The sequence below is a fragment of the Dryas octopetala genome, chromosome 2, assembly GCF_963921425.1.
Source record: "Dryas octopetala chromosome 2, drDryOcto1.1, whole genome shotgun sequence".
NCBI lineage: Eukaryota > Viridiplantae > Streptophyta > Magnoliopsida > Rosales > Rosaceae > Dryas > Dryas octopetala.
This window is the reverse complement of record NC_141367.1, coordinates 23,004,140-23,019,744: the sequence shown is the minus strand read 5'-3', so window position 1 is coordinate 23,019,744 and position 15,605 is coordinate 23,004,140. Positions and strand designations below refer to the sequence as shown.

Here is a 15,605-nt window from a genome sequence, read left to right as displayed (position 1 = left end):
CAAAATATATACTTCTAATAGTTATAGCAAGTTGTTTCCAACTTACAATGAGTTTGATATTATTGGTATTGGGTAACCCTCCATCTATTGAACAAAAGAAAAAACCAACCCTCCATCCTAGCAAAGGAGCAATCTATCCTAGTAATGGTTAAAATTTTCTTAATTATTTTACATTTCTTTTCAATAATTATCTTTCTTTTTTTGGTCGAATTTTTAATAATTATCAATCAAGCACGAAAGTACAGAACCGTATAATTGATTAGTCCCTTGTCAATTGTCATTGCTGCTCTTCCCTCCGAGTCCTTTCAGTTTTCTTCCCATATGAGTGGGTTTTTCTCGTTACCCAAAAGATCATAAAATCATTTTTAAGAAAAAAAAAAAGTATTAGCGAAATTAATTTCAAATTTCGGATACAAAATCAGTCGGAGTAATATCAATTACATTACTTTGATCTCGGCCGTCGTCAGAGAGAGAAGGAAGAAGAATCGGAGATGGTGAATGAAGAAAGAGCAGAGGAGTTAAGCGAAGAAGAAAAGAGGGCTTTAAGAGGCAGCAAATTCGCACCTTTACCTCCTCCTCGTCCCCAACCGAGGTATTATTTTATTCAGTTTCTTCTTCTTCTAGGGTTTTCTTTGTTCTCTGAGTGAGATTATATATATATATATATATACATATAGGTTGGCTCATCCTGGAGGTCCGTTGAAGACGAATAAAGCAGCGGCCTTGGCGAAATTTCTCGAAAGAAAGCTGCAGAATCCAGATGGATTGGCCTCCATCAACCCCAATCTTCTGGAACGTGCTGTCCAGAACGCAAAACGCACCGTTTTTGCCAGTAACCACACTCTTCCATTCAACATCTTATTAGTCAGAGACATTTGCTTTTTAATCAATGTAATGAGAAAGAATTTGTTTGTTTTTTTTTTTTGTTGGGGGTACTCAGGTGGCGCTTCTAATTCTGGAAGAAGCATACGACATGTAGACTCCTTCGGTGACTCTGATGCTGAGGTGATTTTTTCAGTGTTTCCAGTGTTTGCTTTTCTTTTGAGACAGAAGAAGATGATGCTTCTAAGTTATACAAAAATGCAGGGTACTCAACAAGAAGAAAATGTGGGAAATTCTGAACGCAAGAAGAAGAAAAAGAATAAAAAGCAGAAGAAGAAAAAGCAAAAGGTGATTTAGAGAGAAATGTTTCAATTCATTGATGGGTTTTTGTCATTCACTTTCTTTAATTGGGTTTTGATTTCTGTTGATGCCTCTTTTGCTAAATTGCTACCAACTTCTGTTGTGCTGCAGATAGTGGAGGACACTGGGTGTGCTGCTCTGGTCAAAAAGCCTAAAAAGAAGAAGTTAAAAGTGTGATTGGATGGAATTATAGTTTAATTTTGGTGCCTGGAAATTGGAATTAGATAGAGAGAGCTTCAAAAAGCTAGGTGGAAGATGTGAGTTGTATGCTTCTGTACCACATTGTACAACAAAGCACATTTGCATTTTGTTCTTTTTGGCTTGATTGCATAGAGTGTTACTGTCAGCTTGAACAATTTGTTCCAGTACATTTAGAAGAGGGGGTTCAGGGTTTATACATTATTTCAATTGAATTCAATTGATCCCTTTGATGCAAGTGGTTGAACTGCGTGGTTATATAATTATAGGCATAAATTCAATTTAAACACATAACTATAAAAACTATTTCAACGAGGTTCATGAACTTTAAAATATTTCAAATATATATCCGATCTATTATCTAAATTGAAAAATGAATTTATGTCCATTGATTCGTTGAGAAATCAGTTAAATGACAGTTTGGCTTTTGCTGACTGGGATTAATTGGCGATGTGGCGCTATCTCAGCAAACATTTTCCGCCAAATGAGTGATACGGGCCCACAATTTAATAATAATAGAGAAAGAGAGTTTGTGGGACCGTGTCAGGGGTTAGGTGGACCCGTGTCGCTCATTAACTCTCTCCTGTGTTAGGGGTTAGGTGGACTCGTGTCGCTCATTTCCCGCCAAATGAGCGACACAAGTCCACCTAACCCCTGACACGGGTCCACAAACTCATCATCTCTTTCTCGCTCGTTGAACACAAGTGAGATATTTATATTCGAATTTGGGGGAAAACTTGATGTTTTTTAGAGACTAAATGGTCAGGAGAGCGTTCGACGAGCGGGAAAGAGGTGATGGGTGTGTGGGCCCGTGTCAAGTGGACATGTGTTGCTCATTTGGCAGGAAATGTATGCTGAGTTGGTGCCACGTCGCCAATTAATCCCCGTTAGCAAAAGACAAGCTGACATTTAACTGATCTCTCAATAAATTGATGGATGAAATTTCATTTTTCAATTTACATAATAAATCAGGTGTATATTTGAAATATTTGAAAGTTCGTGGACCCCATTGAAATAGCATATATAGTTATGTGCCTAAATTGAATTTATGCCATAATTATATTTTCTCCATACTTTTGTCTCATCCGAGAATTATTTCATTTTTCGGTAAAGAAAAATTTCTTTCATTTTCAGTTTTTAACATAATTGACCTTGATAGTATGTCTTGAATTGGATGGAAAGGAGGGTAATCTTCTTTTTTCAAGAAAGTTTGACATGAGTTATTAGACTGACAATTTGATATCTGAACGAAAACAACACATCCAAACAAAAGTTTTTCCGACAAAAAGAATTTACATAATCAATGGTATGGTTTCCATAGCTCTATCAGATTATGTGCTTGCTTGGTGAAAACATTTTTCTAATAATGCAGAGGAAATGGAATGAGAACTGAAGGATTCAACTTTCTATTTTCTTTGTTTGGATGTTTAAAGTAGAAAGGATATATATAAAAAAAAAGGAAGGAAATTTTAATTAGTATTATTTCTTTTATAAGTGGAATCAACATATTAATGTGGTGATGAAAACACTATAAAAATGAGATTGGAACAAGGTTAATGTAATAAGCTCATGGTACGCACGTACCATGTTAACAAATTTCAAATCCCACTCTACAATTTGAAAATTTCCAGCTAAGTCAATTTGAGTTTGTTGAAAATGAAGAGGTCCAAACTCTAACAGAACCTCTCACAAAACATTTATACCATCTCTCTTTTTCTACAACATTTATATTATATATATACCTCATCACGTAAAAAAAGATATGAATGTTAGGTTCATGTGCTGATAATGCTAATACATACAACATACTCAAGATACTTCTATACAAGTATTTGATTCTGGTGATGGTTGAGTAGATAGAGGGTTAAGGATAAACAAAACAATGCACATCGCATATTTAGGCAGAGTGAATCTATGTAGGCACGAGCGCCAGTATCTGGTTCCTAATAATTCCCATGCACTTTTGAATCTCTCCATAAACTGAAACGTTCTGTGGACAAAATGGCTGCAAACTAGTAACGGCATGATCTAATACCTGGGCGACATCAGCCGGTGGAAACTGTCGTGCTGTACATGTCTGCATTTTGTGTGGCAAAAATCAAAAATCAATGTTATAATCAACAAACTGGAAAGGGAAACATATAACCTTGTATCTAGTAACCTTGATTACTAGACTGAGAAAAATTTGGAGAGGATTAGCATATTTACTCAAAGCCTCTCACGATTTAAAACATTTTGATAAATTTGACGAGGCACAAAGTGATCATTGAATCTAGAAATTCAAACAGATGATGACTTGACAACAAACAAACAAATCGTAAAAGCACTTGTATGTGAAAAGCAGCTAAGAGGCACAACCAGAGGGGAGTCACCCCAAAAGAAGGGCAATTGCTCTAAGTCCAACTTTCTGGTTTGGTAATGAGATTATTTCATCGAGAGAAATCACGCAGTCGACAAAAATTATGCAACATATACTATAATTACCTGAATCATAACTAAAGCTGCTACACAATTTGCAATAAGGTCTGAAAGGACTTTTTCTTCATTTTGGTTGGATGAATTGTTTGACTTAGGATCAGGTGCACAACTAATTGGCTTTGATGTAAAGGCAGTTGATTGATCCTGAGAAACCAGAACTGGATCTGCAGGGGTAGAAGATCCCATTGCTACCGTGCCAAAATCATCCTCTGCAAGCCGTTTACTTACAAAGTCTATAACCTCCTCAATTCTCTCAAGGGTATTTTCCCTCCTCAAGGAAGAAACTGCCTGAAATAGTAATTAAGATAAAATTGTTGTCAGAGTACAAAAACTATTTTGGAGTTCATGCAATAAAGTGGCCATGATAGATTGGCTAGTGTCATTTGTGTACGCTGGTGGCATGGCTCAAAAAGATTCACTCATTAGAAACCAAATCATCTGCCATTTACCCAGTTGCGACCATCATTGGGCAACATGTATGCCTCAATTGCTAAATTCAAGTCCTAGCACATACTACTACCCAAAAAATATGCTCCCCAAGGGCCCAAACAAACATTTACTCATCAACTATCACCTCATTCTAATCTTAATTTATTTACATAGCAATAACTGCAGAGGGACTGGGATATAAGATAGCATTAGACGGCCTTACTCTACCTGCATAGCTGCATCAACCATTTTGCGGGCCTTTGCTCTTGAACCTTCAACAATTTCATACACATGAGATGCTGATTCTTGGGCATGACAAGAATACCCACGAGAGCTTAAATGGCCACCAGGGTCGCTTAAACCAGTCATGGGCTTTGCCAACATAAGTGGGGAGCTCCCTCTATATGTGTTGCGTTGTCTCAAGCAAAGAAGAGCAGAAGAAACCTGCACACGAAAGGCAATCAGCTTGTGTCTCTCTCTCTCTCTCTCTCTCTCAAATAGTCACTTAATTGCTGCATAGTTGCAAGCAAGATAGCACATGATAGAAAAAATGGAATGAACCTACCATTGGGACCATGGAGACTAATACCTGGTCATTAACCTCATGCAACTGTAAGAGTACAGCAGCATATTCCTTTTTAAAAGGCTCAGAATCCTTGATAGAGTTGTCTCCATCTCTTTGGCTTTCCAAAACCTCATCATTCATGCGCCTCAGCTCAGAGACCACAGCTTCCTACAAGTTTCAACATGATCCATCAATTCAATTCTCATTTACCAATATTGACAGGAGTTGAATAGGTATAATCACTTTTTACCCCTCTAAATATAAGACATTTTTCCAATGGTTGCATCTAAGATTGATATAAAAATATTTATCCAGCAGTACACCTTTTTGTCAAGTGCGCGAGTCAACTCAAATAAAGCTTTTACATCAGCTTCCTTTGCTTGGATCTGAGCAGGACTTGAAGAATTTTCCACTTTTGTACTAGCAGTCTCACCAGGCCCAACTTTAGCTTGTACGGTAAATCTTGATGAGTTCCCCTAGCCAAAACAGTTTCTACTTAGAAAATGGCATAATTATTCTTTATTTTGATGATTTATAAAAATAACCAAAATATGTTTGGCAACTGGAATCACAACTAACCTCTGTTTGCTTTGATGATTTATTGATATGAAGGGTTGATGGCGGAATAGCACATCGAACATCAGTGCTATGCAGGTTGTCGCTAGAGGCAATCTTCATATACCCTTCAGTCTTCCCTTTTTTCAGTTGTTCATTAATCTTGAGCTCCTTAAAGTTCTCAATATATTTGTTGACAATGACATTGTGCATTGTGAAAGAAGCAGGCAAATTTTCCGCTGGATTTAAGGGCATGCAATCAATATCCTGTGATGAAAGTCATTACACCTAGCCATTAGAAAGGAACAACAACATGAAAGACAAACATTGCCCTGTCTACTAAAATAGTTTGAGTTCAAGAGTGAAAATTGTAAGCTGTCAATGGAAAAGAACTAAAGAAAAAAAAAACACAAAAATGCTCTCACAATTACATTCTAGAGCTAGAAATTGATGCAGCACGGTTGAAAGGCATACAAAAATTGACAATGGTTTCTTGATATTTAAATGAAAATGTAATTATGTCATAAAGTAATGTGATCAGGGAAGCTAATTACCAAGATATATTCAACCCCTAGTTCAGGCTGGTCAAACTGAACACAACACCTATTATGGCCAACAGTTAGTACAATTCCATTATGGATCTCTCTTGCCTTGGGATGAAAAGCAATGACATGTTGCCCAACTGATAATGGCCGAGCTAAATCAGTTGGAAGTCCTTCCCTTGAGCCAGCATTAAGTTCAGCATAATGCTTTCTAACAGACTCCCGGTACTGATTAAGCTTCTCTTTTTCTTCTTTCAGAAACTGCTCAGAAAATCTCCGTGGTCTGCCAAGGGAACTGCACCAACAAGTACCAATAAAATATTTCGCAGCAGACATTTCATAAAAAATTTCTGCAAAAGGCAATATGAATTGCCAGTGAAAGAAGCAGATCAGGGGCATTTACCTCCTTATGACACCCCATTCAACACGAGTCAATCTTGGAACATGACCCAATCCAACATGATTCAAGTACTCCACAAACTCCCTTTTAGCAAACCATGGGTAATCAATTGCACTGTAAAACCATTCAAAAGCACACCACCTCCGCACTTGATGACGAGATAAGCAATTAGAAAGTTTTTCCTGTAAATGCAATGTAGACCTATATATGAAACATAATCAAAGATTCAAGAAAATCATATGGCAATATAAGTGATGGCACATGTTTGACCTTAAGATTTAGTTCCCTGTTATGAAATGCAGGAATCGGTTTATTAGGCAGGTTGTCTAAAATACTCTCAAAAGACTTTGTATCTTTCTGTATGTCCATCTTCCATTTACTCCTGTCTTTCATAGGTAAGTTGGGCTGGTTTGCAGATGGAACTTGTACAGTTGATAAACCTGAATTGTTCACTTCCCTTTTACGAGCAGTACTAGAAGAGGTATTCCCTAGAGGCTTCACCAATTTCCGTTGCTTTGGGTGCGTAGTATAAGAAGACCGTTTACCTTTATTCACAGACTTCTTCACCTCTTCTGTAGCCTGAAACCAAGTGCGGGAGTATAAAAACCAGAAGTGAAAAGTTATTATAGGCACATGAAAATTAAAAAGAACAATATCATATTGTGACTACCATAAGAACCGACAAGATAAACATGAAATTATAATTTCAATCCGAAGTCTGTACTGAGCTTTCAAAAAGAAATAAGACTATAAGAGGAACACAACCCTTAATAATTTCGATGCAAAAATATGAGGCTTCCTTTCTGATTACAACAGAATCAGATATGGAAGTTAATAGTATAACTAGAGGAATTGATTAAAATAAAAGGGCAAGAATATCATATCCACTTTGATCAGCTTATAAAACATAGCAAGTATAAAGAAAGTATCTTGCTCTGTACCAAAACCTTTTTTTAAGGGATCAAACAAAGGAAAGGAGACATTCCCTTCTGAAGATAAGTATGTCGAGCCTTATTTGCCTTTGTAGAAAAAAAGAATACCTACTAGACTTATTTAGTATATAAGATCTAGATTTTTTTAAAAGTAATAACAAAGTCACTGAAAAGTGAAAACTTTGTGAAGTTAAGGTGAAAAGACATACCCACCTCAATCTTTTGATTGTCACTCCAATGACAGTCAGTTTGAGCTTCATTCTTATATATCTGCAACTAAATAATGTCACACCTGGTCAGGAATTCATGCCACTACCAGATGGACCATATTTGAGTACCACAAGTAAAGCAAAAGTGGATCAATTTGTAGGGAAAGTGCTATTGTCCTTACTTTAGATGGCAATGACTTCTGTTTTCTTTTTTGCATTCCAGCGTTAGACTGGTGAACTCCCTCTTTGAGTTTTCCAAGTTTAGATGTTTTAAAAGCAGTGCCTTCAACGCCAGAAATTGAACGACTTCCTTTCAGTTTAGACTTGTTAGCCATATTGAAAATTTCTTCGTTGACATGCGCAGATGACTCTAAACACACATAACCAACAAAAAATCAAAGATTGAGTAAATTACATTAGGTAGCCGTTAAAGAGGATCTATAAACTATCGCATCATTAACATCACCCAAAGTTTACTGATTTGCCATCCTCAAGAGAGCCAAAAGCATATTGTAGCAACATATTGACACATAAGACTCCTCAGCAGAACAGATAAAAAGACAGTATATTAGCTTAATTCAAGCATGCAAAGTATAATTCACGTTAACAGTGTTATGAAATATAAAAAGAGATTGGCGAGCAATTATTTCGAATGAATCCATTGTATTTCATTAAAAGCCCTTGATAGGGTAACAAGTAACATAACTCTAAAATGACAAGAATAAGAACGTTTTTGAATTATGATATTGTATACTAGCATTAGAAGGAGAAAAATAAAAATGCAGATGCATTATATATATCCACCTTAAAATAAGGACACGAAAAGAGATAAACCCCAGTGGTCCTTGCAGAATAGCATCAGAAAAGCTTATTTGACAGAGCACAAATGTCTTACCCGTATCAGCAGTTGTTTCGGGCATCATCAAGGATAGATCTGCCAAAGTTTGTAGCGCATCAAAGGGAGAGCCTTCATCTACATGGAGAGCACAGTTGGAATGAATAATATCAGAACATGCTTCAACAGATTGGATGGAAAACAGAGTGATCATATCTAAAGTTGAAACTGAAAACAAAAGTGGAAAGCAATAAGTTGCCTTGTCTACACTCAAGATAGTTTTTTTTTAACACTATAGAGTACTCATGTTTTTCTAGATGGTTAGATACAGACACGAACACAAAAGCCAAAATAACCCAGATGTCTCAAAGAGAAATGCGAGAAAATAGCAAAAGAGCCAAACCTACCTCAAAGATACCTGTTATACAAATCAAAAGTATCTAGCCGGAAATTGTAAAGAAAACAGGTTGTATACAAGAATACCAGATATTAGTGTTACATGGGAAGAGAGGTTAAGAAGGGGGAGAGAGCCTGGCTTAAAATATTGCTAACATACCTCCTCCGATCAGAGCTTTTTTACTTTTCTTTCTTGTATCCTTATAAAAGGACCTCGCAACTTTCACATCCACAACTTTAGTTTCAAGCTTTCCCTTGATAGTACCTAGTTTATGCCCTTCCTCTGTTCCACTACATGCTTCTTTTATGTCTTCAAGGTGATTGTTTTTACTCTCTTCAACTTCTTGCTTCTTTACAAAGTGTCTCTTCCCCCTTTGTTGAGTACCAGTGCCTTCTCTACCCATTTCATACCTTTCATCTCTGTCATAGTCTCCATTATCAGTTTCTGTGCTTCCTAAGCTTAATTCACAACCACCTTCATCCATTTCACTACCACGGAGACTGGAAATAGTCAATTCTGATTCTGCAAACTAAATGAAAGAAGGGATCATGAACGATTAAATTATTATCTGGAAATAGTTTTTGAGAAGCAAGGATGCTTTCTTTTAAATAATAATATTACCATTCTTTCACCCTTCCAAACAGGTGATGGTGTAGTGCCTTTGGCTTTTCTCTTAGGTGTCCAAGAAACTAGGGGAGAACCACCTCTCTGCGAAGCATGAGTCAATGCCAATGCTATCTCATGAGCAACATCATCATCATTAGCATCTGCATTAAATTTTAAACCTTGCCTGGCTGGTGAAAAATACTTTCTACTGTTATCTTTATCATAAGAATATGCTACAGGGACTCGAGGAGTCCTTTTTTTAACAGCATGAGGCCTAATTCCTGAAAGAAATTCCAAACATGGAGTTAACATCAATGAAGTGAAATAAATGTAAAATAAAACCAAAGAAGAGGAAATGAATTTTTAAAGAACCAAGAAGAAAAAAGGAAATAAAAAATGTAGATAGAGAAGATATGGAGTAGAATACGAGCAAGAAAAGTAGGCCAACTTTAATTCTGTAATCTCAATTCAATATGCAAAACTCTTGGATTCAATTATACAAAGACCTATTTATATGATGAATCCTAAATTAATAAAGTACCTAAAAAGACTTGAATAACATTTAAAGCTGAAAATCAAATCCCTAAATTATAGCATTTAAAGCTGAATAATAAACTAATTTCTTGCACCTGCCACCAATTTCTCTTTTCCAAAGACAAAGGGGGGAAACATACATAACAAGAAACCAACATTTTTTCACAAGTTGCACCATATTTTCCTAGTAGGTATTGAAGCTTTGCTTATAAATTATAGTGTGCAACTATGACTTGAACAGCATAAAAGGCAGCAGTCAAACTACTTTGGTCCAAGCACCAGATGAGTAAAAGACAACCACACCCCCACCTCCTCCCTAAAAGTAAAAAACAAACAATATAAATGCAAATCATAGACACATTAACACACACACACAAATCACAATCATTTCCCACCAGAGCGCCTACTCTTCAACAGTGACAGGCAGTCATTACTTGCAGCAATTGAATGGGACTGTGAAAAATCTGGAATATATCCTTCTAATCCTTTTGAGGCGTCAGTCCGAAATTTTCCCCTTGCATGCTTTTGAGGTTTTCTAGAGGTTCCTGCACCCTCAATGCTTTCTTGCTCACTGTCGCTTCCTCCCTGCAAGGTCAGAGTCCTCTTATATGAGTTTTTCCCCCATGCAGTGTTTGTAGAAGTACAAAAACAACTGACCATTGATTTGCTCAAAATAAAGGTAAAGCCAATCTGAAGTACCACAACCACCCACAAGAATACTCCCAGAAGGTAAGTTCATATAGTAATCTACAAAACCCTGGTTAAATTGATATTCAATCTTACCAGTAGACAGTAGTGGTCAGTCATCATTGCTTTTAGGCCAACCACAGAAGCAGTACCCTCAGGAAGAGATAAATAGGCCTGAAAATATAGCACAATCCTGATTCACCACATGCTATAGATAAAGGTTATGATTTTTTTATAAAAAAAATTAAGACATATTTAACATAAAAAGCATAGACATTAACTTTTCTGCTGGGTACACATAGACATTCAAAATTGTGGAATCAGCAAATTTTGTCCAATTGTAAACATAAAACTTAATGTGTTTACTCAAGCTCTGCCAATTCGAATTCTGTTTTTTAAATTCATATGAGATTGAAAAACTCAAACAACAAAATTTCATCAATGATTTGGAAGTCTAGTGCCCCTCCTAAGGTACGGGTTTTTGGCTTGGATAATTGCTCATGAAAAGGCAAGCACATTTGATTTGATCCCAAGAAGAAGACCCAATGCTTGTCTGTCTCCTAATTGGTGTGCACGGTGCAAGCAAGAGATGGAATCGGGGACTTATTTGTTCTTATACTGTCCATATTCTTTGGGGCTATGGTGGTGGTTGGTTGAGGCTGCTGGGGTCTGTTGGGTTATTCCACAATTACCTTCAAAGATTTTTTGTGAAAAGCTTAAGGCTTTTGGAGGAAGGAGGAATGCAAAGATCCTGAGGAATTATAGGGTGCTAGCTGTTTTGTGGGTAATTTGATTGGACAGAAAACTTTGAGGATTATACCGGGATGAACTAGAAATCTCATGGGATGAAGTCAGACTTTGAGCATTGTCATGGGCTTCAGTGCCTCCATTTTTTAGGGATCTATCATTTTCTGTTATTCTACTAGATTGGGGAGCTGCGATGAGGTAGATGTAAATCATGTAAGAGGAGTTCTGGTTTTGTTCTGATGTTTTTGTATCAGGATGAAGGTGGATCTCTTGTCCACTGAACCTTTGTAATTTGTACTATGGTTTTATGCTTAATAAATTTGTTTCTCATAAAAAAATAAAAAAATTCATCAAACATTGACTGAAGTCTGTTCAACTGACTAAAATGGTGCCAAATCTTATATAATTAGAGTTTTCTCAAACAACTCGAAACTCCAAACCATGGTGGACTTGTAGTGACATGGAAACACCAGAACTTAAGTCAGTAGAGGAAAACCTTCCACTGTGAATATAATTGCAATGCCTCGCATCAGAAGAAGGAAAATAATAAAATACCATGACCATCAACAAATCTTTTAGACATTAAGTTTGATGCATCTGGACTCTATCGTATGGATCAAGATAGAGTCCAGATGCATTACAATATAAAAGTCAGTATATCCTGCACATACCTTATTCATAGTGTAAAGGGCCTCTACCATTTCCACAGACCGGTGACGTACTATAGCAGCCACCTAAAAACACAAATTATAAGTAAACTAGTAAGCTTACTGGGGGCCCTAATTTGTTAGTCATGTGAAGAGTATCATAAATTTGTACTAACCTTCTTCCAGTCTTTTCCATACTTGCGGTATGCTTCATAGAAATGCTCTAGCTCTTCCTTGCTCCATTGAGGCCCTAACATGTCAGATAACTTTCTCTTCTGCACATGAGAGGACGGAGAAAAAGCATCCAGATAATAAGAATAATAAAGGAATACAAAGATACTCAATTACAACAAATTTCTGATAACAAACATCCTCCGATCAAAGTCAGGACTCACTTTCTGCCCACTTCTGTTGGCATTCTCTCCATATCTATTAGAAGCATCCTCGTTAATATAAGAAAATCGCTTATTCACACTCCTTGATTTTCTTGTCGGGGGCATGACTAAATTCCTTGTGATCTGAAACATAAAACGAAGAAAACATAAGTCAGCAAAGTAATACCCAAAAGAAAGAGCAAGGCCGCACACTAATTTATGCCAATATCAATAACAAAATATGCAAGTAATATGTGGTTGCCTCAGATCGAATCATCCTACGAAACTTCAGATTACATCATAATCTACACTAATCCTATCTTCCATCCTACAAGAAGAAAAATTCATAATTTCACTTGAGTATAATAAAGCTTGTATTTCAATCCTCTATATATGTGAACAATATGATCTTTTAAAAATAAAAAAATTAAATTAAATTCTCCATTTTCCCGCCAATTTTATGTAAAAACTAGGGAAGAAAAAATTTCTTAGTTCTTGACCATGGAGCTCAAAACTAAAGCTACCTCAACCAGATAACTTGGTATTAGCGTTTGGTTGCCGAGAATCGAGCAGGAAAATAACAGTAAATCCACTCTCGAACACAAAAGTTCACAAAATCCTAAGCTCCATTTCTTTCAAAATAGCACAAAAGAAAGTTCTTAAGCGATACAATCAGCTAAAAACCGATCCCCCAAAAAAAAAAAAACTCCGAGCAGAGGAAAAAAATTCCATTAAAAACAAAAAACAGTAAAAAATAGACAAATTCCGCTTTCTTTTCCTGTTCGCGGCTTTCTCAGCAACCAAACAGAGATCGAAGTCCCAAAGCACCAACACGTTAAGTAAAGCGCTTGAAATTCAGGAATTTGATAACCCTAACATAGAGAGAGAAATTGAAAGAGGAAATGGAGCTAGGATGATTGTTTGCTCACCGATTAGAGAGTGTCCACGTTGTGAGGCATAGAGGTGAGAGAGCAATCGAGCAGCACTGGAACTGTGAGATGGCGGTAGTGGTTGAGTAGAAGAGAATGAGAAGACAAGTAGAGGAGGAATGAAATGAGAGATTGGATGGAGGGCATAACCGCGAAACTTTAAAACACTCTTAATTGGCCTCAACAATTTTGTAATTTTCCCTGGGTTTTTCAACTGTGCACGTGCCACGTGTTAATTTTAAATATATGCCATCAAATATTTTGGTCTCTTTTTTTTTGGCCTGATAATATAAAAAAAAACAGCTTTTTTTTTTTTTTTGAAATATCAGATATATCATTTTTAAGTAAATATATTGTTCTTCTCAAAAACAAAAGTAAATATATTCTTATTATTGCACTTTGCAGATGAGTTGGTTTCGTATGGGCTTAGATAAGATTTGGCTGGTTAGTCTTTTATTGTTGGGCTTCGGCCCGCCAATATACCAAAAATGAAAATTAATAATATCTTTAAAATGAGTAATTGTACAATTATGCACCTGTCGCACCGTGTGTGTATCAATCTTGAACGACAAAAAAATCTTTCCATTCGAGATTGAAATGTGAAAGAATCAAAACAGGAAATGAATTGGAATATTCAAGGTGCAAGATCGAATTAATATTTATCGAAAAACAATTTGTTATGTCATGTAAAAGATATTCTGCGAGTTAGATTGATTAATTATGTTGTTGTATGTAAAAGAACAACTAATTTAACTCTTATAAGCTAGAAAAATAAATATTAATAATTTACAAATAAAAGTTACAAATATTTGGTAAATCATTGATCCGATAATTTCCTATGCTATTTTAGTTGAGAAATTGAAATAACAATTACACATCATCATTTTCTGGCTAGCACAATTACATTTTGTTTTTGGTATACGTAATCCAAACCCTAATCCTAACCCTAACTCTAATCTCTGCTTGAGTACTAATTCCTTGCTGCGCACAACTCTGCCTGAGTACTTCCTTGCTGCCCACATCTTGTTTGGCTGATACCTATGGTTCCTCTGAATCCTGTCAGCACTGCCCAGCCCTAACTACATGATCAAACTAATATTATGACCATCTCCAATTGGTGTTGAGGCTTCTCAAGATCAAGTCCAGAGTATGGAGATAACTTCATCTCGATACAGTCTTCATCCTGTTATTAATTCACATTAAGAAAATTAATATTCAAAGCCATGGAAGAAACTGAAACTCGATTGATATTAAAAAAAATATTAGAAATTAAAATTATATATAACAATTAGGGATCAGTTATCGAGAGTCTTACATCTTCTGGTGATTTGTCATTGGTCCGATGTGAAGTTGAACTAGAATCTTGATCTGAAACAAAAAGATGTTTGTGTCAGTTTGAGAACAAATAAAAAAGAAAAAAAAATGAGAATCTTACATATAACAAGAGATAAAAGAAATTGACTTACATTTTCTGGTAAATCATTATTCCGATGTGAAGTTAGATTCTGAATCAAAAAATGTTTGGTTTTCAGCCTCTTCCGACTTGAGAACTGAAGGATGCTTTGATTTTCCTCCATTTCTTTCTAAAACGAGAGCTAGGCCAAGCAAGAAAAAACTCAAACTCAGACTTTGGGCGACGAAATCCCCAAAGTCCTTTCTTGCAGTGGATACTGATAGATCTCTATTATGTTTTGCACCACCTCTACATCTTAACCAATATATAGTGGGTGTCTGCAGTACGTCTACCTCTATTATGTTTTGAAGGTTTATTGCCAATAAATACTTACATGTGGCAGCCTCTAATTTGTTATTGCCACATCTCACACATATAATGATTGGTCACCACATTTCAAAAAAAAAAAAAAGATTGGTCACCAGGTCATGGAATTATGTCATACTGACTGACTAGGAAAATGATAGAGTGCGCAATGCTGCACGCTCAATGTGTCTAAAAACAATGAACGTTTAAACTGGTTTAAGAATTGAGCTAATGGATGACAGTGTTTCCGATTTAAGTTTTAGAGCAAGTGGCCAAAAAAAAAAAAAAAGTTTTAGAGCAAGAATATGCACTCAAAAAAAAAAAAAAAAAAGCTGTAGGACAAGAAAAGACAATATAGAAGTTGTGAAACAAAAGTCTTGTGAAACAAAAAACCTCTGTTCTCTCTCCTCCACACACCAGCAAGCTTCAGGAGGGAGAGGGGTGCTCCTCTGTCCCTCTCCCTCCTGCCCCTTCTCTCTTTCCTTTGTTTTCCACCCGAAATGGGTGTTCCTTCCCTGAGTTCTGTCTCAGCTGCTCTCCTGTTAATGGGAGCTCCTCTCTCTTCTTTGGGAGCTATTTTACCCTTTACTCTTTCTCTTT

The 15,605-nt window shown here is 36.3% G+C and overlaps 2 protein-coding genes and 1 long non-coding RNA gene across 7 annotated transcripts; 1 reads left to right on the top strand and 2 right to left on the bottom strand.

Moving 5' to 3' along the window:
- The first annotated feature begins 272 nt into the window (after nucleotides 1-272).
- LOC147294278 (E3 ubiquitin-protein ligase) lies at nucleotides 273-1,642 on the top strand. 2 transcript variants are annotated; one of them, XM_086232613.1, is made up of 5 exons: nucleotides 273-592; nucleotides 678-832; nucleotides 941-1,005; nucleotides 1,087-1,170; nucleotides 1,294-1,642. In XM_086232613.1, the coding sequence occupies exons 1-5, from the start codon at nucleotides 492-494 to the stop codon at nucleotides 1,357-1,359; spliced, it is 471 nt and encodes a 156-aa protein (XP_086088739.1). In that variant the 5' UTR covers nucleotides 273-491; the 3' UTR covers nucleotides 1,360-1,642. The 2 variants fall into 2 exon arrangements, with proteins under 2 accessions (XP_086088739.1, XP_086088738.1); XM_086232612.1 differs by having other exon boundaries at nucleotides 941-1,170.
- Nucleotides 1,643-3,149: 1,507 nt separating this feature from the next.
- On the bottom strand, nucleotides 3,150-13,377 carry ALY3 (DNA binding protein). Of its 4 annotated transcripts, none has more exons than XM_086232539.1 (20): nucleotides 13,247-13,377; nucleotides 12,339-12,461; nucleotides 12,120-12,218; nucleotides 11,968-12,030; nucleotides 10,646-10,723; nucleotides 10,258-10,447; nucleotides 9,344-9,609; nucleotides 8,882-9,251; nucleotides 8,386-8,463; nucleotides 7,673-7,860; nucleotides 7,495-7,557; nucleotides 6,620-6,928; nucleotides 6,353-6,531; nucleotides 5,962-6,244; nucleotides 5,432-5,674; nucleotides 5,176-5,328; nucleotides 4,877-5,020; nucleotides 4,516-4,731; nucleotides 3,865-4,146; nucleotides 3,150-3,457 (listed from the first exon to the last, which is right to left on the bottom strand). In XM_086232539.1, exons 2-20 carry the CDS (start codon nucleotides 12,441-12,443, stop codon nucleotides 3,293-3,295), a joined length of 3,474 nt encoding a protein of 1,157 aa, XP_086088665.1. In that variant the 5' UTR covers nucleotides 12,444-12,461; nucleotides 13,247-13,377; the 3' UTR covers nucleotides 3,150-3,292. The 4 variants fall into 4 exon arrangements, with proteins under 4 accessions (XP_086088665.1, XP_086088666.1, XP_086088667.1 ...); XM_086232540.1 differs by having other exon boundaries at nucleotides 7,495-7,551; XM_086232541.1 differs by having other exon boundaries at nucleotides 10,270-10,447.
- A 703-nt stretch (nucleotides 13,378-14,080) lies between these two features.
- Nucleotides 14,081-14,914, bottom strand: LOC147294276 (uncharacterized). The gene is made up of 3 exons (XR_015120931.1): nucleotides 14,713-14,914; nucleotides 14,562-14,614; nucleotides 14,081-14,429 (listed from the first exon to the last, which is right to left on the bottom strand). It is a non-coding gene; the product is annotated as an uncharacterized LOC147294276 (long non-coding RNA).
- Nucleotides 14,915-15,605: the final 691 nt, after the last annotated feature.